We start from the raw sequence: 27,895 nt of genomic DNA on the forward strand, positions 1-27,895 counted from the left end.
TGTCTTCCCTATTTTGAAGAGTAGCTAAGGTAAAGAAGTGCTGAGTTAACAATAAAGTTCCTGAATACTCTAATCTTTATAAAAAGTAAATTATGCGTAATTTTACAGCAGTTTAATCGTGGTGTTGGTGATTTTGTATCAACCAGTTTTAACTTTGAAGTTTTTCCTTCTCACTAAATAAATGTGGTACAGTTAAAGTTTTTTGTTTGTTTTTCCAATCTAAAATGATGCTGTTGCCTTTATTTGACCTCGAGTGCCAAAAATGTAAGGAATGTCTTTTGCTGATATTTTTTTATTCCTTCAGGAATGAAAAATAAACGACTAAGGATTTCAAAAAGCACATCTGCTGTCATTTTTGAGTCCTTTTTCATACATAGGATAATTTACATTTGTTTTAGAAAAACAAAATATAAAACTAATTTGAAGTGTAAACAAGCATGACTATTGTGCAAGTATTTGTTTGGAGCTTTGGAGCACACACTGAGATTTGTGGTCGTTTCTTGTCAAAATATATCCCAGTTATACATTAATCCATAAAGATTTTTCTTATTTTTTTTGCCAACATTTTTTTCCACTGCTACTGATTGTCGACTTTGCTGAGAAACAGATGTTAGCATTTTGCCTGTCAGCATGTGTAATTAGTAGCATTTGCATATTTACTTTTTTTTTTTAACCCCCATAAAGCTGGTTTTCACTTTATAAAATATTAATCTATAAGCAAGTAAGTGCTTCATGGACTTCTTGAATGAGACTCCTAAATGCTTATTAAAGCTTTACTATAATTAAAAAAAAATAGATGTAGATGTGGAGATGAGTAAAGCAATTAATGTGAAATTAGAATATTTTGTATTTCATATAAGTTAACCTTCTCGTCCGTGTTTATGCCTTCTGAAAATTGTTTCGGTGCCATTTTAAAAAATATGTACAATGCCTCAATTAGACAGTTGCATGCCCTGAAGAGCTGCTCCGTATCACACTCCCTGCATGCGGATCCACCAAATGCTAAGTACTGTCACAGCATATGATACCAATGCCATTAGCCAGGTGGCTTTCATTACCCAAATTACAGCTATTGTTTATAATTAATTATTTGTAAATAGGAAGATTCTGAATATAATTGATGGCTTGAATTTCCCTCATCTCCTATTAATTAGCTTGATGGGATTTTCAAGGCTTTTCAGTGTTTTTATTTATTTATTTTTTCTCCTGTTATGCTTGAGAGTCTATTACGCTGTGAATGCAGAGGGAAATACTACTAAGCTATTGCTTTAACTTGGAATTTTTCAGATTCACTAGTGGATGTTCTAGCTTAAAAGAGCCTGAAGCACTGACCAGACACCCACACTGGCTCAATGACAGAGTGAAAGTCCCTAATTGTTTTTAATTTAATCTGCAGCTTCACTATTTTTGGTGCCAGTGCATATTAATGCTCTGTCTTCTGTTGTAAGGATGGGTAATTAGGTTGAAAGTGAATGATTCCCTAACTGCTCTTCTGTCTACCAACCTTCTGTTCTTCCACGTTCACATTATATCCTAAATTTTCCTTCTTGAAAATATAGGGAGGATGCGCTGCAAGTCTCAAGACTTTTTAAAACCGTTTCTGTCCGTTTTATTATTTAACAAGATAGAGAGAGCGTTCGCAATGTCAATTTTCATTTGAATGAATTTGATGAAGTGTTGCCATAAGAAATATTTTAAGCAAACTCTGAAATAATATTGTCTTCTATTCTTCACGGGTGTTACAGATTGTTCTTGCCATGTGTAATGAAGATAACAAACTGTGCCTCTCAAGTGCATGCACCACTGGTAAAAAATAAATAAATAAATAAATAAATAAATAAAAGTCAGGTTTTTGAGACTTAAAAAAATATTGAAACATGGTTAGACTAAAACATGAAACCTTTAGCTCAATGTTCTGTGCATCACTAAAACAGGAAAACATGGAGGTGGCAGCATCATGTGGTGAGTTTTTTCTTTACTCAGATGTTTTTTTTTTCTTTTCTTTTGTAAAGAAAAGAAAAAATGGAGAATGAAATTCCACATCTTGTCAGCTTTTAACTAAAACCTCTAGGTGTCTTCTAGAAAGCTTAATATTAAAAGGGATTTCATTTTTCAGCATCTCAAAAATCTTATGAATTACTTCACCTGAAAATTATGTAAGATTTTTTTTTTTAAATTAATCAGGAAAAACATTTGGAAATTATTTAGCATCATCTTAAGTTTTTGCTGTTTTTTATGCAGTAATCTTGAGTTATAAGGAAAGGAGGTGAACAAATCAGAATGATGTTTGTCAAACTGAGGAAACAATTTGACTTCAGTGGGGTTTAGTTTATTTATTTTTGGTATTAAGGTATGCTAAGATTTTGAAGAGTAATGGTTTGAAAACAGGAAACAGAACATTTTCATCACACCATTTCTATGTTGTAGCACAATGCTTTTGGTTCTTTTGACCCACCTGTGGACCATTTTTTTTTTTTTTATCAAAAACAATTTAATGTTTCAAAAAAGTTCATTGTTTTTAGAACGGATATGTTTTCATGGATATTAAGAGCAGTTAATGTCCCTTTCAAGTTAAAGATTTAGCAATTAAGCAGTAATCATGCTCATTAAAAAGAGTAATCCATTTAAAACCTAACAGATGTGCATTCTGACAGGGGAATCGGGTTGGTCCCCTGCCAACAATAAGGAATGTAATGTTGCTGAAATACTCAGGTGCAAGGCTTGAATGTGGGAGAGTTGTGTGTTTTTTTTTTTTTTTTTTTTTTTTTTTTGCTGCAGTTAGTGTCCACATGTTGACGGTTGACCATTTAATGGCCTACTTAATTGCAGTGGCCCCTGCATCCCTGAGTGTCACTGGAAATTAAAACTGAGTTGGAAGGTTCTTTTACTGAGAGCTTTCCCATCTTGTACTTGAGATGAAACTTTTCGGTCCCTGGCGATTTTCCATAACTTGGTATCTGATGAGGGTTCTCTGTGTGATGGGTCCAGTCTAAATATGATCAGTGGTAAATAAAGCCATTTTAAATTCAGCCAAACTGCACAGCTACCAAAAACCACTGGGGACAATTGCAAAGCTGTTTACATGTATGTGTAAAATTATTAATTGCTTTTGTGCACATGCACAGAGAAGGTGTGCACCAGCCAATTAGAAGAGCATCTTCCATGCATGTAAATAACATCAACTCAGCGGATGCTGTGGGGGTTGTGAAGGGATTTTGGAGGGACTCTGCGTCCCAGTTGCAGCTCCTTTTTTTTCCCCAGGTTTGCCTCTTTGCCAGGTGTTTGACATTGACTGAAGCTGAAGATGAATGTTATGGATCTGACTGGCTCCTGAGATCCACAGCTTCCTGCTGTGAAAGTTTCTGTTCTCAAAGCCCAACAGTTTCCAGGGAATGACTCCCGAGTTGTCCATATGTTAACACTGTATATTAAAAAAAGAACATTTTCTGCCTCTGCATGCACTGCCACAGCAGTCAAATACAGAATCTCATTGTGGTCATCCAATTTGCAAATTGGGTAAACTGGGAGAGTGTGATTGTTATCAACAACTGCTGTAGAACCCTTCACATGATTTGCATAAATATGATAAATGTCTCTCAACATTAGGCGTGTTTAGATGGGCTCTGAGTGGATGTCCAATTTATAACAACATAAGCTGATTAATATGGGTGCAGCTTTGCATATATTGATGACAGAACCAAACAAGAGTGTAGGATGGACTTGCATAGAAACAAAAATCAGGCTTCGTGTCTCTCATCTCTCATACCACACACAAGCTCCCCCCACGTCATGATGGCAGGAACTCTTTGTCAGAGGTGTTCATCTGGAACAACTTTGCCACACTTGTTTTCATGTTCTTTTAGATTACAGGGCAGCTGGCCCCAGCTTTGAAGCTCCCCTCTCCCTTTGTCTCTGTGCAATGCACTCTGGTAATTAACTTTGTCCTTCTTTTATTTGTTCCAGTCACTCGCAGTCCACTCTTCTGAGCATCTTCTCCCTGGAGTACCAGGTTAGAAGTTTTCTTCCTTTGTGAGCCCTGACAGGTGCCTAATTGAATGATGAATGTCCCTTTATTTCTTTGTAATTGAACTGCCAGCTTTCTGATTGGTTTGGAAGACCCCCACCTCCCCTCACTCACTACCCCATTTATTCCCCCCAACATACACACACACATGCACGCACACACACGCACGCACACCTCTGTCCTCTCCTACTTCACGTTCACGTTGAGGTCCTTTTCCTGCCTGAGCCTCGGTGGATGTCTGCCAAACCTTCCCATCCATCTGTCTAATAACATCTAGCCCCTGCTTATTTGGTGGACCTGTAATAAATTATGCTAAACCATTATTATTCTGACAATAATAATTTCCCTGTGTAGTGCGGCTGTGTGTGCTAAATGTTTGCTGACTCGCACTGTCACTGCTGCTTTCCACGGCTGACAGCGGATGATGATAAATGGCCACTGCCGCCAGTGGCAGAAGGCAGCACAGGCAGAAAATGGAGTCATTTATCATCCCACTGACAGGTGTCAGTCACATTGCCCGTCTCTGTGGAATTACATTTTTTTTTTTTTTCGTGTGTGGTAGCTTTTAAATAAGTTGTTTTTAACCAATGCTCTTCCTCTTTTATCCCCTGTCCTCGTGCCTCTCCGCAAAGGATGGCAATTGAATTGCATGAAAATGTCAGAGTGCGGTATGTGTATAATGTCAGGGATTGATCGAAAAAGAGGAAATGAATACAAGGTTCGGGCGAAGCAGGTAGAGGAGGAGGAGGAGGAGGAGGGAGGGCGTAGGTTTGAACAAGGCTGCTTTGGCACACCTTGACCTCCAGTAAACCTATTGAAATTAAATTACTGCTCCCACAGAAGAGAGTGCAAGAGTATGGCTTAACGTGGGGGTGCTTTGGTTGGGTTGAATTATGTCTACTACCAATAATAATGATAATATGTATTATTAAAGATCTGGTCATTTCATCCTTTCTCCATTTTGTATGTGACTTTTATAGCTAGGATGGAAATTTAACCATCCGCCACAGGACATTGCATCAGTTTGAAAGGCAGGGATATTTCAAAGCTGCTGTGACAACTTCAGATTTTATGTAATTTTCTATTGTCTACTTATTTTATGCTGTGGTCTACCAACAACAGCCAGTTTTGACAAATCGTCAACAGGACCAAATTAGACCAGCCCCAAATTGCATGGATTGACAGACAATGTTCAGAAACTAATATCATTTTTAATTAGCATGGACTTGAGAATTTTGGACTATTTATCTCCACAATTAGTCAGAAATACTTAACTACATTTAAAACCAAATATTATATTCCTGGCAGATTTAGGCTTAAAGTAATATTTTAATTGGATCAAGATATGAGATAGTAGATATGAGTCTCCACACTATAGGTAATGTTAGTGGCCCAGCCAGAGTCCTTACTTTACCCAGCTAGAGAATATGTGCATGGAGCAAAAGATGAGGGTGATGGTAAGGAGACCTTCCAACTAAAAAAAAAAAAAAACAACTGGAGCTTAATACCAAAGATAATTTATCCACCAGTGGGGGAAAAAAATCAAATAGCTGGTGAATAACCATAGTGCTGAGTAAATCTTGACATGCAAATATTAAATAAATTAGTTGCTGATGGGGTAAGTTGTACCAGAGGAGAAAAAAAAAACGTTTTTCAATGTTTAAATTTTATTTATGTTTTATTAATACATTAACTTGGATTTATTTCTATTGTGGCAGAAACGAACTAAAAGAACAATGTCAAGACATCATGTGCCAGATGTTATGGAACGATACTACCAAAGGTATTATTCTACACATTTCAATTGATTCTAAGCCTTCCTTTCCTATTTTTGTTTCTGCCATTTGTATTTACTTTATTTTTTTCTCTCTCTCTCCTAATTGTGGGTTTATCTTTATCCAGACATTCTATGACTGAGAAAAGATCTGGCCACAGTTACATGCAGGATCATGAGCCAACCAAACAAATCGCTACACTGAATCCGTTCCCTGCTCTTACTTGCACCTGCTAAGCCACAGTTCTGTTCTCACTGTCATATTAAGAACAGAGAAAAAACATTAGAGATTTGCCTTACGCAGGCTTATGATGGGATGATTATGTGTAATTCAATGAATGTAGCTAAATTGAAAAAACAACAAAAAAGTCTCCAACAGGAAAAGCCTCTTTGCATATTGCAATTAGCCTTTTATCTAGCTTATTAAGCCATTGTTCTGGAGAAAATAAGCCTGGATAATGCACTTCTAATCCACTTAGAGGAGCAAACCTCAGAGATGATCTTGGTGAGATCTGAGGGGAGTTTCTGCTTTAGCTGGCAAGGGAAAAAAGGCTTTCTGGGCGGCAGGGGTTAACTAACTATCAAATGCTTGTCTGGCTTGAAGGAAATTTGAAGCCCTCTGAGCAGTGCTGTTTTAACCGCACTGAGCCTGCCATATGCCACCCAGGGCAATGTCATCAGGGACATTAGCATGTCTTGGCTAGCCTGATCTAGCCCCCTCTACCCTGCTGTCTTTCTTTGTGAGCTGTTTTTTTTTCTCCCTTTTTTAACCACTTCTGCTGTTCTTTTGTTATAATGAAGGTATCTGAGTGAAACCAAGGTTCGCCCCACTGCTCCTGTCCTGCTGGAGTTGGCAAATGAGGTAACAACACTTAGTTTAACTTATTTACGCATCTTTAAAACACAAACTCAGTTAATACTCTTGGCATGAATGGATAAAGATGTCTTTGATTCACTTTTTAGATTTTCTCCCCTTGTCTGTTAGTCATTATCAAAATTGGGAAAATGGTTCTCTCCATTACCAATTATCTAATGTAATTAGCTTCAAGCTCCATTAGGCAGATGTAAAAATAGTGTTTTGTTTTATTTTGTAATTTTCCAAATTGCAGTTCACACAGAGGTGCCACAAAGTGTGGATAGGTGAGGAAAAGGGTCAGTGGTTCATCCCTCTCTTTATCACGTAGTAGTTTACTTTAGAAGCTGAGTGTTGTCTGCACATTTAAAATAGTATTTGTAAGTTATTTGTATGGTAGATGTGGGATAGGCTTCTACTTAGGCTATATAATTTATTTTTTACTTTGTCCTTTAGGAGAGATTAGTACTCTAAGTAGCTTTTTATTCTACATATATTTCTGCACTGGAGTGTTGGGTTGTTGCAACAGTTGCAGCATTTTGGTGAAAGTGTTACTAAAGAAGAAGAATTAAACACTTTATGCATTTTCAGTTTTTAATTCTTGCATTTATGATTGTGTCATTGTGAACCAGTGTTTTAAATATTTAGTAGCTTAAAATGCTAACATTTTTGTCACAGCATTTCCGCTTTCACACATTTTGCTGCACACTTCCAACCAGCTGGCTTGAAGAAAGCTACTTTCCAGTCTTAATTTTCAAATTTAAGTATTTGGTAGAAAATGGGGACAACCACAGTTCTGGAAGCTGATTTCTAATGGGTAGTTGGGGTGGCTATAATTTTACAGATAGTAGGGGAGCAAAAAGGTGTGATATCCCAGTATAATAATCTGCACAATAAGCACCTATAAACATTTAAATTTAGTGGTTGTTAATTCTTTGTTTTGTTAAGTTGTTACGTTTTGTTTCAATATGAATAACTGTTGACTTTGTGGTTTTTGATTAAAGCAGCCACTTTATTTATACAAGGTTGTATTTAAATAGTATTTTACTGAATTTCAATAGGGCCAGAATATGAGAAACTCATAAAAGCACATGCCTAACTTAAATGTACATTTCCTTTTTCAGTCTCCTCTTATTTTTGCATTGAAATAAACCATATAATCAATTTTATCATTTAAATTTAGAACTTAATGTTATTAGTTCTTCCAACGTAGAGGTTTCTTTTTTTTTTTTTTTTTTTTTTTTTTTTTTTTTTAATCGGAGCCCTGAAAGTTAACAGCTATTAGTCTCTTTCTTCTTAATTGAAATATTATTTTTTTTCTCCTGGAAAGCACATAGATAGCAGTCTATGAACCATTTAACTGTCATTTTAATATGCTACTTAACATTTAAACCAAGCACTCATACCCTCCCAGACTGCTAATTGATGTAGTTTCATGTCTTTATGAGATAATATATCTTCAAAAGAGGAAAAAGATTAACTGAGATGAAAGCTATTTATGGGTATTTTGTCTCCAGAAGAGAGTCTATGAATAAGGGAATCTTAACTCACTGTTTTTCAAGCTTTATGGGGATCTTTATGCAAATGTTACACGTAGGCTCTAGTACAGGTGCACTCGCGGAGGACTTCATGTGACAGCCATTAGCTTTTTTGGATAAATGATGAGAGTATTTTTTTTAAACTATCTTTATTTTATTTGCTGGATTCTTGAGTTCTGTTAATCTTATACACATGTTAAACTCCTAAACTGGAGAATACTGGCTTGAGAATGGAGACGGACTTGTGATTAATATGAAAATTAAGGAGATGCAAGTACCTGAACTAATCAGGTGGTACTTATTCAGGCTGAACCGGCAGAAGTAATGCTGCCATTTTTCATGTGTCAGTTTCATAGAATCTGCAACTTTCTTGTTATCCAACGGTGTGAGGGGTCAGGAGGGCCAATAAAAGGAAGAAAGGCTGGTGAGAAGCAAAGCAGAGATGATCCGAATAACACCAGAAAAAGGGCTGCTGCAGTTTAGGGTGGCAAACACAGAGGCAGAAAATTTATCAGGGGACCTAATAAAGACGCAAAGCCACACCCTAATTATAACAGACATGTTAGGAATTTTTACAAGCTCCTATTTGCAATATTATGGAAATGTTACCAAATGCCATAGTGGGTATAAAGACATTGTTTAGACAGAAGGATCTCTGCCTCTAGCATTATCATAATGCATCTGAGGAAAGATGAAACACTCCGTTCACTGCAGCAAGCTGAGTGCAAATTCACTTTTGGTCTCCAATTATGCTAACAAGAGGAAAAATGTTCAGTGGCTGTAAGAATGTTGCTTTATAACAAGCTGGTCTCCAAGCAGTGTTTTAATTCCCTCCACACTGGGGAGACTGAATGCGTTTGTACTTGTATGTACTCTATACGATGTTTAAATAAAGGTCAACTGCAGCTTAAGGAAAGCCGACATCTCTATTTCATATATATATGTTTTATTCATTCATTCAACTGTATTTGTCTAATTAAGTTTGCCTTAACAACATGCTTCTTTCTTGTGAACAGATCACTGCAATGATAATGTTTGAAATTTGATGGAATGCAGTGTGCAGATAAAAATATGGTCTGGTAGAGACCTTCAGCATCAATCATTAGTGTTCTCCTACCTGTCGGGGCTTCTCATCACTCAAACCAAAACACCGCTCACCTATAAGGTGTCTTCGTGTTCAAAGAGTGCTAGAGCCATAGATTTTATTCTTCCCATTAGGGACTCAATTCGCATTGTCCCTGAGGTGTGTCCTATTAGTTGCTGCTGTTTTGCCTCGGTGATCATTCTATGATTAAAGCTCTCTGTTGTTTTTCTTGCCTGGATGTAGCATGTGCGGCTTTTTCCCTTACAAGATGAGAGGCTGGGAATGTGTCTCTGACGGAGGCTAAGGCGATTCAGGCAGCTGCCTCGGCTGTCTAACAGTCAAGCTATTGTTCTTTTTCGAAAGGTTATTGCAAAGCAAGGGTTTCAAAAACCAGATTGCAAGGGGATTGTCAAAAGTTAGGTCAAAGGTTAGCAATACAATAATATAATTTAGAGCCATTAAGATCATTATAATGTATGACATCACTAAAACACAGACAGCTGGTGTCAGGTCAGCGCTGAAATTTTTAACCTCTTTGACAAAACCTTGCACTTCAGAATGTGTGCAACTTTGATGTTTTTCACACAAACCAGATCTTCGTTGAGGTTTAGCAGTTTCTTCAAAGTGGCTCGCAAAAGTATTCATACCCCCTTAACATTTTTACGTTTGTTGTGACAAATTTCAGTTTATTTTATTTAGGTTGTGTGTGACATACCAACACAAATGAGACCTTCAGAAGTCATCTTAACAACTAAATGAAGTTAATTTCTGTGTGACCTAATTCCAGTATCAATCCATCTGTACTGGGAAGGCCTTAGAGGTTTGTGGGAGAACAATGATGCACAAACGACATTATGAAAAAATAAAAACTTGGTATTGATTTGAGTCAAAGCATAAACATGTTTTAGACTTGCTCCAAGTTTTGATTAATAAATGATTTGTAATCAATGACATGACTTGAAATTGGTAGTCATGGCAACATAAGCTATTTTTTGTTAGGAACGGGCAAAAATGTCAATGTCCAGATGTGCAGAGCTGGTGAAGACCTAAATCAAATCCAAATTCACACCACTTTTTTTAGGTTTTTATTTAAAATAAAAAAAACATTGTTTTCTCTCAACTTTGTGTTGGGCTGTCCATAGAAAATTCCAATAAAAAACTAATGTTTGTATATGTAATTTGGTAAAATGGGAACAAGTTGAAGGTGCATGATGAGATACTGTTTGCCTTTATTTTAAAATAGTAATAAATCACCTTTGAGACCATAATCTTTCTAAATCTATTCCATTCTTTTTTTCTTGCTGTGCAATTTGTCCAAAGGTGGATCTGTCTCCTGCTCTGATGGCTCGTATTATCCTGGATCGGTTCCTTAAGGACATGGACGGCGGAATGCGTGAGTAACACCTTTCCATTTGTCACTCCGGCAGTCTTCTGTCTAGTCTTGATTGTAGGACTTTGTCTGTTGAACCTCTCTTCATTTGAGTCAGAGGTGCAGTCTATCAGCCGTATATTCAGTCTGTCCAACTCTAATAAGAGATGGACAACATTTAGTGGTGGCCGTGTCCAGGGGCACATGAATGGCAGTTAAGTCTTTGGAGAATCACTCTGCTTTCCACGGCCGCGTGGATTAATGCTTCCTCGCCTCATCTGTGTTCTTTTTAACACTTCTGAATTATTTCTCTGTTCACCCTAACCTCCGATTGCATCCTTTTATTCTGGACCGTCTCTTTCCTGTTTCTGTATCTACCGCTGTGCGCCTAGGAATTTGAGTTGAAGAAAACCGTGACAGAAAAGGCGAACTGTTGCCCGCCAGTGCTGATGGAGCACCACAGGAGAGCAGAGCTCCAGGAGCAAATGTTTTGTTGAATTTGTCGAAGAGAATTTCCAGAAATGCGTATACAGATGTAAAGTTTGTTCATCTCCTTGATAGTCGTTTCTGCCGCTTTTCTCTAATTTTTGTCGCGCAAAAATAAAAACCTTTTCCCGTTCTCCTTTTATTTTACTAACTTAAAAATATGATGTCGATATAGTTCCTCGTTGTTTCAGTTTTTCCGTCAACTAGCTGCATTTGTCTGCGGGGCAGTCAATACTTTTGAGAGAACCGCGTGATGTCAAAAAAAGTCGTGCTTCCAATTTAAATCAAGAAAGAGATTAAACTGGATGTGTGTTATTTTCAACTTCACCGCAGCACAGCCATTTGTCAAAGTCAAAGATGTGATTGCTTTGGACCCGATGTTATCCACTGCCTGTCAAAATACCAGTCTGAGCAGCTTGTAGAACAGGGCGTTCGTCCAGGAGAGCTAGTCGCCGCACATAATGGCATTCTGCATCAGTCCATCTCCATATTGTAAAAGCATACTTTAATTGCTGAGGATGATGGAGCTTATAAAACATCCTGGATGGTAGTTTATTTATAGAAGCACAGAGTTTAGCAAAAGTATCCAAACCTGTCTTTCGGAGTAAGTGCAACTTACAGAAATTTTATTTGGAGTTTTTTGTTTGGTTTTTTTTTGTGATGGGGGAGGGAAAAAAATTAATAATATTCAATAAAATCTGTAAAAATCTGATAAGTTTTAATACATCTAAATAAAATGTAGCACAACCAAATTTCCCTTCAGTTACTACCTAAAGAATAAATGGAGTGTGTGTGTTTGTAGCTTAATTTAATTGGGTAGAGAGGTTTATGGAGTTAATCTGCAGAACGAAATCCCATGATTTGAACATCATGTGGAGCGTCGCTTAAGCATTACTCAAAAATGGAAAGAGTATGCGAACCTACTACATATTCCAAAAGACTTTCTGCTGCCGTTGTCATAAACGCTTGTTCTAAGTGTTGACTTGAATATGAATGCATGCCATACTTGTTCAAAACAATGTACTCTTTTCTTTTTACTTGACAATTATACACACTTACTGTATGTTGGTTTATCACATGAAATCCCAATACACAGTGTAAAAGTTTGTGGTAGGAACATGAAGAAATGTAAAACTCACCTTATGCAGGTTATAAATGAGCGTCTCTTGTAGGACTAGATGGTTGTCAAACAGTATATTCTTTTTAATTTGTTTATGCTTAATACTTTGTCCTCTGTTATTATTGCCTAGAGCATAGATATTAACGATTTAGGAAAGTTTATATTTTCATGTCGTCCTTTTCCCAGTCGCCTTCTTTAACCTAGTGACTATGCAGGAGGGGGTTCTGTTTTGACTGAGTTTCACTGCAGTCTCCCTTTGACCCACTCGGCCTTTCCACATGAATTGCTTCCCACATAGGCTGCGGCCAAATCGTCGAATCTCCCTCTGAGTATATTAGGCCCCAGTAATGTGTTTCCACCATGAAACAATGCAAGGATAATTGTCTTTGCTGGCGATTAGCTAACAGGTTGGTTCAGTGCTATTGGCAGGCATATCTGTCATGCCCCCTCCATCCCCAGACCGCATTTCACCGTGCATATGCTTGTGTGTGTTGCGTTTTAGTGGAAGTCTGCAGGGAGGGCAGGCAGGCTCACTGCAAAGATCAATAGACTTCTATATAAGGGACATTACCCCCGACTGGGTGAGTGGCTTGCCTTTGCCTAGCACCGTTGTTGTTTTTATTCCCTTACTCTTTTCTCTTGCATTTAAGAGAAACAGGAATGGGGCCTCTGGGACTATAGAATATATGTACAATCACCAGCAGTGGATCAATAGAGAGTTTTAAATTGTTTTCTGTACCGTCCTTGTTTTGTTTTTGCTTGCTGGCTGCTGTTGCCGCGCCCCCCTCACTCCCCTCCTGCCTAGTAGCTGCAGATGCCACCACACCTCAACATGATGACACCACCAACAATCTGCCTCTCCTTCCCCTCGCAGCTCAAGGTATTGGAAAGGGCATCAGTCACGCAGAATGAAAGTCTATCTGATGTCGCTCGTGACTGAATCAATATATTCAAAACAGATTTATTGTGTATTGAATATAATATCAGCATCCATAATGTTTTTGGCTCACAAAAATGGACTGGACACCTGGGCTGAGAAAGGTCATGTGCACTCAGTCGAGAAAATCCCAGTGAATGCCTGAAAACTCCTCGTGGGGTTTCGTTGCAAAAACATTTGGGGGAATAAATTGATGACGCTTCAACTTTTTTTTTTTTTTTTTATTCTTTAAAATAAATTAGATCAGCAATGATTGCGACATTATTTCGTTCTGATTTTGGGAATTAAAATAATCTGATTGTGTTTATAGTTTAACAGGTTAAAAATGTGCAGAGCAGTTCAAAGTGAGCAAAATACGCAATGCTTTATTTAAAATTTATGTTTTTATTGCCATTTTAAATCCTTTTTAATACTACATTTGTGTTATGTTAGAATCAGTTGAACAATGTGAAGAAAAAAAATCTTAAGTAAAGGAAATAATATTGGCTCTATGGATAGACTGCAGTCTATAATTTATGGTTAACCAAAAATTTAGATCATAACTCATCATCCGGTGACAACTTTGACATTTGAATAACCCATAAACTGCTCTGCGTTGTTACTTCTGCTATTTTTATCATCAGTTCTGCGTGACACAAACAAATGACAGATTTATACTCCACAGTATCATCAAACATTGTCATTTTTGTGTACGTCTTAAACGAACAGCAGCACTACCAAATGTATGTTGTGAAGAAGCACAGCATGCATTAATAACTTTCAGAGCAATATTTATGAGCGTTTACACTGTGTGAACTGATAGTGTTTTTGGCCAGAAAGAATACATTTTAATATTTTTATCATCAGTTGTGTTGTCATAGTAATAAATATCAGGATATATTGTGGTACAGTTTTAATAATGTATTTAGGTATATAAATATAATAAGCATGCCATTGAGCAGAATGATGACAGAACATCTTTTAAACGTTATAATCGTTATATCTCGTCTCGGCTTACTTTGTTTTGTGCAACAGAAATACCCCATTAACCACATTATTGACATTGTATTTCTGGATTTGTAGAAAACCCTTAAGTCACCAGCAGACAAACTGGGGGAGCTCATGCTCTCCTTTTCCTCCTCTTGCTATCTTTCCATCTTTCTTTCTATTCCTCTTTTGACAGGAGCTGATGTGCCTTTGGATTTAGACTTTTTTTTTCTTCTTTTTTTTTTGAGGAGGCAATTTTGCGAGCTATTTGACCTTTTCCATTTTCCCAAGGCCCAGTTCCAGATTAGATTGCTACTCCATGTTTTGTAACTATGTGATTCGGCTGCCTTTAAGATTTATTGTCACATTCCTTTACAGAAGCCTTGTACGCAGCATTATAAATGTCCCGTGTTTGATGTTAACACTGTGAGAATGTTAGTGTCTGCCATGATCTTTTTAGTTCCTTGACAGAATTCATAATGGCTCCAGTGTTTTGCTGATAAAAAAAAAAAGCACACCGAGAGCTGAATATTGCACTCCCGCTTTATCCAGTGAAAATCTCTTAGCGTTCACCATGATTGTTATTGTTCTTCGAGTGCACCTCTCCTTTCTTCTCTCTCGCACCCCTCCGCTGTGGGGAGCTGGTGTTTGTGTAATTGCAGCCTTTTTTTCAAATAATGAGAGCAAGGGCTCTTCATTAGTGAGAATGGGAAGCGGTCGGCACAAATGCAACTCTGTGTGGATGCGCTCGTGTGTGAGCGAGGGAGGTAAGCAGCACCATGGCACTTCACTTGACAAGTATACTAATTACTCCTTTTCTGTATAGGAGCTCCAGTCAGCCTTTGCCACAGTCTAATGGCCTGACCTGGGAAGCCTCTCTTCGTAGCACAGCCTCCCTAGGTCTAATATTACTACAACTGCACATGCACACACGCACACACACACACACACCCACACACACATTGAAATGTAAAGTTTCATCTCACTGCTATCAAGCAGAATCAGGTGGAAGGAGATCAGTTCTGCCCCAGTAACCTCTTCAGGGACTGGGTTCCTCCTGCACAGGAGAATACTACCTCATATTATCATCTAACACCCACACACCACCAGTTTAAAAAAAATAAAAAATAAAAAGCATGCCCCCCCCCCCTTCCTGTGCATCTCTGACTCTCTTCCTCCTTCCAATCTTCAGGGCTTTTTTTTTTTTTTTCAGTGCGGGAGGATAAATTTAAAAGGAGTAAATTGGAAAATCAAATGAGGGCTTTAGGCAGCCGCAGAGATTTGCGGAGCTGTCGGCCAGTGTTGGAGAGCCTCATCCATCATGTCCCACAAGTAGTCAATTCCTCTAGTATCTGTAAATGTTTTCAGATATTAGCCAATTTATATGCTCCGAGATTCATCATGGAAAATCAGCTTCAGCGGCGCACATTATCAGAACCTGTCTCTCCCCTTGCTCCGTGAAGTTTGATGAACGAGCGCCCCTCCACAGCTCAGTGGGTTGTGCTTGGAGGGGGGAGAGCGTGGGGGGGTATATAACGAACATGGGTAGCTGCCCCCCACCTGCCCCGCCCGATGGAAAGAAGTGGGTTTTTTAATTAATAAACAAACTTCCAGAGGAGCTCATCAGTGTCGAGGGCAATAACAACTGCCATCCGTTACTGTTTATCAGGGTCCTCCCTCAACAAATGTTGCCATTTAATGAGGTTTCCCTATGTTTTATTATTTATTTATTTTTAGATTTCCAGATAATGACTTTCTTCAGAAAAGAAGCTTGCACATAAGTAGGCAGTGGAATCCAACATCATTGTTGTGTGACTCTTACCTCACAGTGTATGGCTTATCTTGCTTTGGAGTTGCACATGACAACAGACTTGTGATTTGTTTACACTGGTTGTTTTCTTTAGCAAATCCCAATGGAGGCGTAGCGTTTCACATCTATTATTCTCCTCTCCTCTGTTCTTTTCCTGCTCAGATGTTGACGGTGTGATACCGTGCCTTAGTAAGAATTTATACCAACATGGGACAATTACAGTAAATTTGGTGAATGTTTACAAGGTGCAAAGTTGTGCTGCAGGGCTTTGTTCTCTGTGCCTGCTGTTCCTGAGGATTATCCTTTTCTTATTTTCCAGCGCATTTTTTATGCACGTGTTTGAAAAGGAATGAATGTGTGTACGCTCGCGCGTGCGTGCGTGTGTGTGTGTATAGCAGTAGAGAGGAGCTCCGGGTGTCATGGAGGTGTGCTGCTGTGCGAGGCGGGGGCGTCTTTAATAAATGTATGCTGATGTCGGAGGCTGCAACGATGCGAAGGATGCGAAGGGCCCTGTTGTTATTTACTGCTGTGTTTGTGCGCAGCAGCGAATCCCCGGCCTGCAAATGGCATTACAGCCTGTGATGAATGAGCATTAGGGTAAACTCATTTTAAAAGCATCCTGATTTATTAGCAGCCTGGCCTTCCATTTTCATCAGGTCAATGCTTGGCTGAAATCCCACAATGTCAGAGCCAAGGTCACCTATCAATGGCTATTTTTAACCCCGTCGCTCAAAAAAAATTTCGGATCACTTATTGTGGCCATCAACGAAAAATACCAAAGAGCTATAAAGACACGAGATCTGGAGGTCTAGTTGTAGACGTGTGTAGGCGTTATGCGAGAGACCAAAATGTGGCGGTGGTCAACCTCCAATTATGAGTGCTGGTAAGACAAGAGCTGTAATGGCCAAGGCTTGCCTTCAGGGAGGTTTATTACACGCTACTGTTTTGCAGAAGCAGCGTCAAATCTATAAAACGACCATTAGGAAGAGGGGGGAAAAAAATCAATCAAAATGCCATTAAAGTGGAATAAGTTGCCAATATTGCTGATGTGGTTGCAGGTCCTTTGATTTTCCTTCAGATTATTAGGCACAGTCGAGTAGTGACTTTGTTAAGGGAAACCAGTGTTGTTGGGGAGTAATATGTCTCCTGGCTTCATAAAGTTTGCTGCCTCATATTTCCCACTTTATTGATTATCCATTATCATTTGTCAAGAGGTGTCCTAACTCAAGGGGAAAATATAACCCTCTTCACCGCGGCCTGCACTGCACACGAGCGCGGTATGGATCCGAGTGTGAAGGTACCAATCTCTGAGAAAAATGAGCAGCGAAATAAAGCACAGCCCCTGTGCCTTGCAGCTCTTAGAGGGGAGTGTGGGGAGACGGGGTGAGTTGGTGGAGCGTCGTGGCTGGAAGAGATAGAAAACAGGTTGCAATAGGAAGAAGAAAAAAAAAACCCCGATAAAGCTTTGGCAGGAAAATGGAGAGACAAAGACGCAGATGAAACAGAAGAGAGATGTGCTAAATAGGCTTTGTTCTCATTCCTCCCTCCATACTTTTTATTTGAAGGAAGGGATCACATCTGTCTTTGTTCACTCTGTGGGGGGTGCTAACGATACACCCAGCTCACCAGTCAAAACGATGCACGGTTTTGAACTCATGAGAACAAGATGAGACTTTAGCAATAATTTGGGTAAAATTAAGAACCTACTTTTTGGGGGAGCCCAGAGGTTACAAGATCTAACAGTTTTAAGGAATATGTAATGTGTGTAGAATATTCTAGCCATGGTTATGCTCTTATATTAGAGATGGTTATCGTATTACTTATAATCGGAGTGGGAAATATATCGTAAGAGCTAATCATCCTGTGTCTTTAACAACAAACTTCAATAGAATATGTTTGCAAACCCACCCAAAAAACTTATGGTAAGTTTGGGATTGTTACCTTTCCTGATCAAACTGCCTTATTACTCAGATAAATGTTAAAATAAAGTATGATGGAGTATAGCTACTGTGGATTGTTTAGCAGCACAGTTGCACAATTGAACATAAATGGTGTCATGAAGTAGACTTTTTGATGATTGATGAGGTTTTTATTTTTATTTTTTTAATCTAAGTAGTGATGGATTTGTTTTACCAATAACTTGGGATTTCAAATTAGTTTTTATCATCGCTTCTGTTGTAATCAGAACAAATGGCACAACATAAATAAAAAAAAAAAAAAAATCCTGATTGTGCAGCTCTACTACTGGATATTACTGGATACTGGATATTTTTTGTGTCTTACTATTGAGGTATTTGATCGATCTATGTATTCTGGACTTTAGTGTAGAGAGGACTAAAACAGCTAAATAGCCTATTAAACTGGAAACTACCAAACGGATGCCGACTGTAGCCTTGTTAGTAGGTAACAGTTAGTCAGACTTACAAACGAGTCAAAAGTGGTTGAGGCTTCTTCACTGCTGTTGTTGCCAAATGCTCACAGCCAGCTAGCAGCAAAATCTTTAGTTGATGTTAGATCGATTTCCTGTTTTACTTCAAAATAAGAGTCTCGGACATAGGTACAAGCTGTCGAGCTTAAAGCAATTGCCTTCATATCTGGGGATCATAATAATAGCTGAGACCGACTTAAAAAATTATAGTATGACAGCATTTGGATAGCAGTTTACAAAAAATAACTTACTATGACCCCCTGTCCATTTATCGTAAAAACTGATGGCAAAAAATGATTTGACATTGGTTAGTTATGTATAATTTTTATTTATTTTTTAGCACACTAAATAATTATATAATTTACCTCTTTTTTACCATAACATTTTAAGCGCTTTCATGGTGTTTTCATTTCTCCGGTGGATACAGAGAATCTCTACCGTATTGGTGCCTACACCATCCATGCCTGAAATGTGAATAGAAACATCCCATCACATTGTCTGCAAAGCTGCACATCTGTCAGATTCCTCCATAGATATATCACTGAAATGGCACGCCTCAGCCGTTTCGTCACACAATGATACAATCCATTTAATTCAGGTCTTTTTAAGAAGTGATTTAAGGAATTTTTTAGCGTTTGCTGTAGCGCCAAGTCAATCCAGCATGTTCTCTTTTCCTGATTTATAATGTTAGTCAAGCAAGAATGGGATGAGAGATGCAGAATACTGCGCGTTCATAACAAAGATAAACTACATGAAGCGGCTGTGCTGTGGACTGAAACATTTATCTACGGAAAATCTGCATGAGCTCTCTAATAGACAAGGGGAGATATACGACACTAACTGCATGCACTGTGTTCAGGCTGCTTTTGCGGTCTATATTTGCTCAGTGTGATGGAATATGGACTTTTTCTTTTCTCTATTTAAGGCAACAATGAGAGTTTTTCTTTTCTTTTGTTTTTTGCAAGCGTATTTTGTGACGCAATAGATGGGATAAAGATGCAAAGATAATTTTTTCTCTACTGATACAGATTTAAAGTTTTCTAACCTGACCACCAATTTTGTCCGTTTTTTTTTGGTGTATTAGATGACAAATGTCCTGTAGATCCCTTGGGTGTAGTTTGTAGTCCTTTAAAATAATCACAATTTATGCTACATCAAAAAATACATCAAAGTGCATTTAGTTGACGTACATGTTCGTAGACTGAAAATGGTGGTAGTTTTGAATTTTCTTAGGCACTGCTGACCTTGTTATTCATGGTGATCAGACAGGAATGTCAAAAGTTGAACCATGCACGACGAGGTCAAGAAACGGTGGCCTTTGTAAATGGGACCTTTGCACAACCGCTACGCCACACAGCCCCACTGAAGAAATCTGTTTTATTGCACTGACTAAAAAAGAAAAAATGTCGATTTCTGAGATAGGAAGTTGTGAGATTTGGTGCATCTCAAATGAAGAGTTATGTTTACTTTCTCCTAATTATCCTTCTCATCTTGATTTCAGCTTCCAAAACCGTCTTAAACAGCATGCTGAAGGAGCCGTCACTCATCCAGGACCACATTCTGGCAAATAACATCTACCAAGTAAGGCTTGTACATTTCTTCAACAAATCCTAATAGATTAGTTTAATTCATCTTAATGTAAAGAATACATATTTGTTTAGAGTACATTTATGTTTGTTGCCCCATTATTTAACCGTTTCGCTCATAAACAAAGGGGTTTTAAATGTTACTTCTGCACCTGATCAAGAAACACTCAGTTGTTGATGTTTTCTGATGAACTCACTTGGCAGCCAGCGGTCACGTGTGCCAATCTGCCAGCATCTACTTTATTTTATTTTCCCTCTCTTCTCAGCACTGTATGGGCTTTTCCTTACTTCCCTTATACCATCACTTTTTTTTTTTCTGTCTTTTGGTGTGCCGTAATATTTTTCCCCTCTTTTTCAGTGCACAATAAATGACTGCTGTTATGGACCGCTGGTAGACTGCATCAAACAGTATCCTATCCCATAAAATTTTAAGCTTGAAATTGACGAGGAGCTATTGAAAGGGGATGAGATGTGTCTGGCTTCACCTGACATAAAAGTTCTGCTTCACAGAGTGAAGCGTTTCATCCTGTCTGCTATCCTACTCTCACCAATCCGAGGGCTCGAAGGCAATGGAGGGAAGACTAAGAGGAGTGGATAGGTTGATATAAATGCATCTTCATGTGAATTCAGGAGAGGAGACCGAATATTCTCTGATGCAAAAAATAAAAAATAAATAAAAGTCAGACATTCCTATGTAAAGATATAAATTCTGAATATTTTTTGCTGTCCTTGGCAACACTGTAAACACCTGTGCCAGCTAGCAGGACGCTGACTTTGCCCCTAGCATAAGGGAGTCCAGATTTTTTTGGGGGGAACCAGCTGGGTAGCACACCAAATATTTCCTGGGGGAGGAGACTTATTTGAATGATTGTAAATGTGTATGCATGTGTTGTTGTCTCTCTCCAGGCTTTCTTGAGTGCAGTGGGGCTCGGTTGTTCTGTTCACAGCCAGTCAAGCCTGTCCCGCGCCGCCCACGTCCTCTTCCTCCCCCTCTTTTTACCATTCTGTGGTAGTCCTCTCATTGTCAGCTGAAAACCTGCTACTCTGCCACGTAGTTCATAATCAACGCCCCACAGTTGTACGCATTCAAGGAACGCTAGCTATACATAAGCATGAGAGGAAGAGTTCTTTTATGCATGTGTGTTTGCTATTAAAGTGTAATCCTATTAGAAAATGCCTTTGTCCTTTTATATAATAATCTATTCATATGTGGCATCAGGCTAAATGCAAGATTCTGCTCTGTGGCAGAAACCGTTGCTCATTTTAACTCAAAATGGCATTTATTTAGAAATGCATTATTTAAAGCAGGTTCTACAGAAATGTACAGAGGACATGCAGTGATCAATACACTCTGTTTTCTCAAAATAGCATTTGTTTTGTTTTGTGCATTAAAGGAACGCACTACAGAGTTTTCTTTAGAAAACACATTTAATTCACCTGAAACCCTGCTGATAGTTTTTGTTGTCCTGGTTGGAAGTGGCTTTCACTTTACATTTTTCTTACCAGCTTAATAGCTGCTAGGTGAAGACATTTTTTTGAACCTTGTCGTATTGCATTGTTTTTTTTTTTCTTTTTTTTTTCATTATGATGGTGAAATACATTTCTTGCTACATAACACAAAGAAATACACAAAAAGTCTAATTTGGTAAGTTTGCGTTCAGCATTTTTTACTATTCTCTTCGGTACTAAATAGAACATGGAAACTGACTAGAGTATCTTTCTGTCTTTAGGGAAAGAACTAATCTATCAAGTAAATTTAAAAGACAACAATCATTGCAATACAACACAAACCGTAGCTGACCAATACTCTTCTTGCATTCAGATTAGCATGACCATCAGTGAGGAGAAACTCAAGTCAACAACTGGAGCTTGCCTTTATAAACACGGCTTAATTTGACAAAATGCCAATGAGCTAGAAATGTGTAACTCTGTCTTAAATCGGCAAACTTATTTAGTATCAGAAAATTATAGGCTGATTTGTTTGAGGAATGAAGTTATCAGATCTAACTTCTTTCATTTATTTATTTTTTTATATCTACGTGAACGTCAAATGCTTTTGTTGCTCTATGTTGAAATCCTTGACACTGTTCTCAGCGCTGTCGGCCAGGAGCACGAGGTGCTACTCCGTGACAAGCTGATGGAGAGAAACCTTTCTTTCCTGGGTGAGTCAGTTTTCCAACTTCTGATCACATTGTTAAGTTTAGTTTTGCAGTTTTTATCTTTGGGTGAACACTCTAATGTAGTTTATGGTATAAACTATATACAAATTTTCTTGATATTTACACACTTGGTTGTGATGTTAGCCATTGGTTCACTACTATAGTTCAATTTCAAAACTGAAAATGATTTTGTCATCCATTTGACTGCCACTGTTTTGCCATTATTTTATGTGTAGACAAGTAAGTTGCAGCTCATCGTTTTTGTTTTCTTTGATAGGTGCAGAAAGCATTTTGTTGTTGTTTTGATCCCAAATTTGCTCTTAGTATGTTGAATATTACCTGAGTCTTTCTTTAAGGAGTGCTTCGTCCAAGAACTGACATGTTTGGAAATTATTTTTAAATCTCTTTTAGCGCAAGAGGGTCAAACAACCATAAAGAAGTAATTTGTCTGCAGAGGGGTTGATGAATGTTGACACAATTGTCTTACTCTCACTGCATTTTAGAAGTAGTTAAAAAAAAATGCAGAGTGGAATTTTCAACTCTCCCTCCCTCCCATCACTCCAAGGTCAGATAAATGATGAAACATAAGTCGTTCCCTCCGTCATTGAGACCGTATCATTTATTTGGACGTGGGAAGCTGACCTTTCTCCAGGGCAGCACAGAGGACTGGTCTGACACAGAGTTCGAGGTGCATGAGGGTGGGGGGGGGTCGCGAAACACCCTCACCCCCCCATCTGATAAATGGATTGGAAATAAGCTCCCCAACAGCAGCGATGGCCCATTAATTTTAATCAAAGCTGATGTAAAAAGTTGATCACATCCACATGAGATTATCAACAGCTCAGTGTGTGTGAGTAGAGGTTTCCAATCCTGTGACACACACACACACATTTACAACTGCAGCACTGCATTCAGGGTGCCCCTCTGTACCACAGGCCTCTGGCAGCCCTTACTGACCTCTCTCGGCTATCTTCCTTCACCCTTGGCTGATGATGCTACCTCCTCGCCACCACCCTCCATCTCTCCTCAATTCCTTTCCATGCCCCATTAGTTGAGCTTGGCTGGAGACAAAGAGGCAGGCCCTTGGAACTGAATGACCTGGTCAGCCTGAGATTTAATGGAGAAATCAGGTGTTGTAGATATAATGACCAAAGCACACCAGAAGTCAAGGACAATGGCTGCGGCTTGCACAGTCAGGGGTCAAGCTTACGGAGGGTGTAATGCCAAAGTCGTCCTCCTGCAGTATATTTTCGAGAGAAAAGCCAAGCTGCAACCTGACCGGAAAGGTTTGTAATTAAACGTGACATGTTTTACTGCAAACACTGCAAATATGTGACGTAACCCGATAGTTGGTTTACTGAACTTCTTGTCCTCTGCTATAGTGTTTTCCATTATTATTTTATAGGAATTTTACAAGTATATTAGTGAGAATGGTTTAGGATACTTTCATAAACATGATTTATAGTAGAAATTAAGGTAGGATTGGTGAATATTTTGAAAATATTATGAAAATTCTTCATTTTATTTGTTGTAGATGAAAACCAGCTGAGAACTATGGGCTACGACAAAACACCGGATATCATCTTAGAGGTTCCTGTAGGTTAGTATCACAAAAACTTGTTTGCGAAATTCAGGTTTTTATTAGGTCAAAGTCATGCTTATTCAAATGAATCCCTTTTCTGTATTTACAGCAGACTGAATAGTTATCCATTACACTCATTCATTTAGATTTTAAATGACTAGATGAATTACTGAAATAGTTTTTTTCCTGCAATTGTAGCTTAAAAACTCACTCCTGTTTTATTTTTTACTTTTGGATTTTTATTTTTTTTTTTTTTTTCATGAATCAACATTTATTTGACAATATAATTGTTTTTATTTGGAAAGCTGTGGAAGGCCACATCATACACTGGATTGAGAGCAAAGCATCTTTCGGAGACGATCACAGCCATCGAACGTACCTCAATGAGCAGTTCTGGAGCTACTGGAACAGGTTAGCCGCCCCTTTGTTTTGTCTGAATAAAAGAGATGATTTGCTGCTATGATTTTCTCTGCTTCTTCTTTTCTATAACCACAAACCCACCACTAACTTTGCAGTGTTGTAAAAGCTGCTCATATCTCTATCCAACAACCCTCACCACTTCCTCCTTGGTATGGGCCGCTTTTACCGCAGAATTCCACATGGTTCGTCTGCGAATTGCACTGCTTCCACATCAACTCCTGCTATTAGAGCATTTTACAGCCTGAATGGTCTGCGAGTTCGATTGTTTAGCAGAATGCAGACATTGTGTTGGAAGGACAGCTAGGAAGTGGGTGATTAATGCATTACATCTGTTGTCATGAGAACTTTTGGACAGGAACAAGCTTTTGTGGTCTGACCGTTGTAGAAACTGAGGTGAGTTTCTGAATAAATTGCCGGAATGGTTATTTCATTCCTTCTAGAAAAACTAAGACTGATGTATATTCTTTTCCTCCTGTGAATACGTGCTGTCTAAAACAAGTGTAGAAACCATCAAAACTTATTTATTTGGATTCTTATTACAGAGCTACAACAGCAGTATAAGTTGGTTTTGTCAGTCAGTTCCTTTTAAATGCGTTAGTGTAGGAAAGAATATTTATTTAATATTCATGTCAGCTGTGTACAGAATGTCTTCCAAACGGACATAATGAGAGACTTGTCGTAATGGCAAACAGACTCGTCGGAGTGGCGGTTCGCGTCCGTGCCTTATTTGGCTCTGGGTTCCACTTCCTCACTCAAGCGCTGATCCCAATCAGCTGTGATGGCCATCTGACATTTAGTGACATGGTGGTGGAGTGCCAGGAGGGGCCTTTCCTCGGCGCTGTGTCCAAAAAGCGAGCAGAGACGAGGCGTCTTTGTATGTTTCTGGCTCTTGTGTAGTTCCACATTAGGATCACATTTCTGGATGGATTAAGGGGAAACAAAAAAAAAAAAAGGTCTGAAGGAAAAAACTGTTTATGTACTTTCAAATGGGCTGAAAACTAGTGAAGTATGCGATTAAGCCGTGGGATTTAGCTAGTACGACATGTATTCCTCTTTGTTGTAGAAGCGATGAAAAATATATTTTTTATTTTGTTAAAGACGACACATATGGCTCACCTGTCTATCGTTGCCATTTTGTCCCTCCCTTCTTTCGTTTTGTTCCTGTGAAAAGAACATTTCATTCCCATGTACTTGAACTATTGCAAAATAGATTTTTTTCTTTCTTTTGAATAATTGCGACTAACGAGATTAGTCATAAAAATATCTAAATATTGTTTTAAAAACACTTTGTTTCACCCATATTTCTGCGTCTATTGGTTATGCCTATTGTTTTCGGTAATCCCTATGAAATATGACAGATCATAACCGCTGATGAAACCACACGGTCATATAATCCCTTTTGCTTACAGTACACCAGGAGTAAATTATGTAAAATTGCTGTTGTTGATTGTCAAAGTGGAAATGAAGCGTTCCCCTGCCGCTTTGACTTCTAAGGAGTTTAAATCATGAGTATCATTTGAGTATCATGAAGCTGTTTGGATGCAGGGGACAAGCTCAAGATCCTAATTAATGATGAGTTGATTTCATTTTTTTTTTTTTTTTTTGCCTTCTTTTTTGTTTCGAACTAGGAGTTACATACAATTTGGGGTTTCAATGATTTCAGATGTAAGACTCTAGCAATTCTGTAAATTCAACTTTAAAGAAACTTCTCTTTAAATTGAATAAACAGGCAGAAACTTTATGATGGAATGATTGTCATTCCAATCTATGTCTGTAAGTTTTTAAATATTGGCCTCAGTGTATTTTTAATTTATTTTGACCGATATAAATGTCCATTTATAAGTCTTGTTCTGTTGTATTATGGAACAGACTAAGTAGGTCCAGTTTTGTTCCTCAGTAGTAAATTAAACATTATGGGGAGAACAAAGTAAAGTCCTGTAAATGCCCCCTTTTTCAGAAGTCTTGTAGCTTTTTAAAAATTATGCCTAATGTTTTTGTTACTGTCAGGTTTTACAATCTTTGTGTGCATGCTTACATTGCACTTTGAAAAATAAATGTGAAACAACAATTGTTTCTCAAACTGAAACACAGACAATAAGGGAGAGATTGGATTAATTCATGCTTCTAACATCACCTCTTATTTGGTTTTAGTTTCTGAGAAAGATTTTGAAGGACAGACTCGTGGTTTATTTGTCCATTCCTTCATCCTTCAAGGTCTGATTTTAGACCTTGACTCTAAACTGCTTTTCTTTGTTATTGCCCTTGGAATCGCACACCACTCCTTGTAATTACCTCATTGCTCCTGATTGACATTTCCAGTGATTTGCTTATTTTTCATGAATTCCCTCTTTGCTTTAACTGAGCTGCTTCACCCACTGCTCGTGTTAATTGTTCTTCGGTTGCCCTCAAGCAAAGTATAGTCGGGACATGTTTTTGTAGACTGGAAGGGGAAAAAAAAAAAACACATAACTGATTTTCCCTCCAAAGCCCTCAACAACTGCATTTATCATCCAAGCAATAGTCTTGCCAACGCACTAACCCCATAATGAACCCCTCTTCAGTGGAGTGAGGGGTAATGACGCTTCACCTACAATGCTCCCAAGAAAAAAAAAGAAAGAGGATGGAAAAATGGAGAGAAAAACAGCCTTGTGCAGACTCGGATGCTGCGTTCAGGCCCAGTGCCTGGATGAGATGGTGAAGCGGCAGCTATTGGTGTCTTCCAGCCATCAATCTTTAGCTGGTGGCATTCCAGAGCCGGCGAGCCCTCTGCTCTGACGGATGTTCACATAATTGAGTGATCCATCTCACCCAACTATCAGAGTTGCATAAAAATTATTCACCTGCCTGTGAATATTAAACACATAATGAGCCTCTGGTGTGTTTTAGGAGAAGTGTGTAAGGTTAAACACAGCATGTAATGAAATATGTACTCCTGTGTGGCATCACCCTATCTGTGGTGTTTTGATTATGGTGAACTTAGTTGTGGTTGGCATGGTTTGCAGCGGTTAACCCTCGGCTCTGTACCCGTCTTTGTTGTTTTGCGCACAACATTAAGAGTGCATAAATATAATTTTTCAATCCAAATTATTTGTGCGACTTTTAATGGTCAAAATATTTATTTATTTATTTTTTTTGTTATTTAATTATTACATATTTTATTCAATAGATTTAAGTGATTCTTGTAAATGTTGTTGTTTGAAAGACTAGTTCTTTGGGTTTTTTCTGGTGCACAGTTGCAATTCTGTCTGTGTTGGAACAGAGGACTCTGCTGTTTCTATATTTGGTGAGAACTTAATTTCATTTCACATACAGTGCAACCTGAAGTGCACAATGCTCTACAGACTGCACTGTAATGTTGTATGCACTGAGACTTGAAATTCTGTGTGCATAATTCAGTGATGACTGTGTTGCATTGTGCACAATTCAATGAGTTCATATTGCTTTCTGTGAATCGTAATATAGTTCTAAGTTGCCACATGTTTAATGCAATGCACCCTTTTTTGTGGTCTGTGTCAATAAATATTTCTAATTATGATATGCAATAAGACGAGCCCTTACATATTCAAACTATATAAAATTGCGATTTTCATCAAAAATGCAACCAGATCAAAATGAGTTTAGGTGCCAGTCCAGACCCTCACAATACTAACCAACATAAATCAGCTATGCAATTCATGAAGTGCAAATGTGTCAGAGTTGAAAATGTTAGCTCTCATAATGGAAGCTTGAAAAGGTTAGATCTGATAAAAAGCTGTCAGC

The 27,895-nt window shown here is 38.3% G+C and overlaps 1 protein-coding gene across 3 annotated transcripts in view; it reads left to right on the top strand.

Moving 5' to 3' along the window:
* Window positions 1-27,895, top strand: part of cdin1 (CDAN1 interacting nuclease 1) — a 66,648-nt gene that overhangs the window by 9,042 nt on the left and 29,711 nt on the right. The window contains exons 3-11 of one of the 3 annotated variants that reach the window (XR_015761918.1): window positions 3,964-4,009; window positions 5,743-5,807; window positions 6,600-6,660; window positions 10,594-10,666; window positions 19,891-19,970; window positions 20,334-20,383; window positions 22,070-22,137; window positions 23,669-23,734; window positions 24,022-24,529. Coding sequence is in view for 2 of the 3 variants with exons in the window: in XM_088002391.1 (XP_087858517.1) it covers window positions 3,964-4,009; window positions 5,743-5,807; window positions 6,600-6,660; window positions 10,594-10,666; window positions 19,891-19,970; window positions 20,334-20,383; window positions 22,070-22,137; window positions 23,669-23,734; window positions 24,022-24,127 (615 nt within the window). In the remaining variant the exon portion in view is untranslated. The remainder of the gene's footprint in view (window positions 1-3,963; window positions 4,010-5,742; window positions 5,808-6,599; window positions 6,661-10,593; window positions 10,667-19,890; window positions 19,971-20,333; window positions 20,384-22,069; window positions 22,138-23,668; window positions 23,735-24,021; window positions 24,530-27,895) is intronic. The other 2 variants (XM_088002391.1, XM_088002392.1) reach the window with 2 other exon arrangements.

The sequence above is a fragment of the Poecilia mexicana genome, unplaced genomic scaffold (assembly GCF_051168715.1).
Source record: "Poecilia mexicana isolate PSO_F unplaced genomic scaffold, ASM5116871v1 scaffold_22, whole genome shotgun sequence".
Taxonomy (NCBI): domain Eukaryota; kingdom Metazoa; phylum Chordata; class Actinopteri; order Cyprinodontiformes; family Poeciliidae; genus Poecilia; species Poecilia mexicana.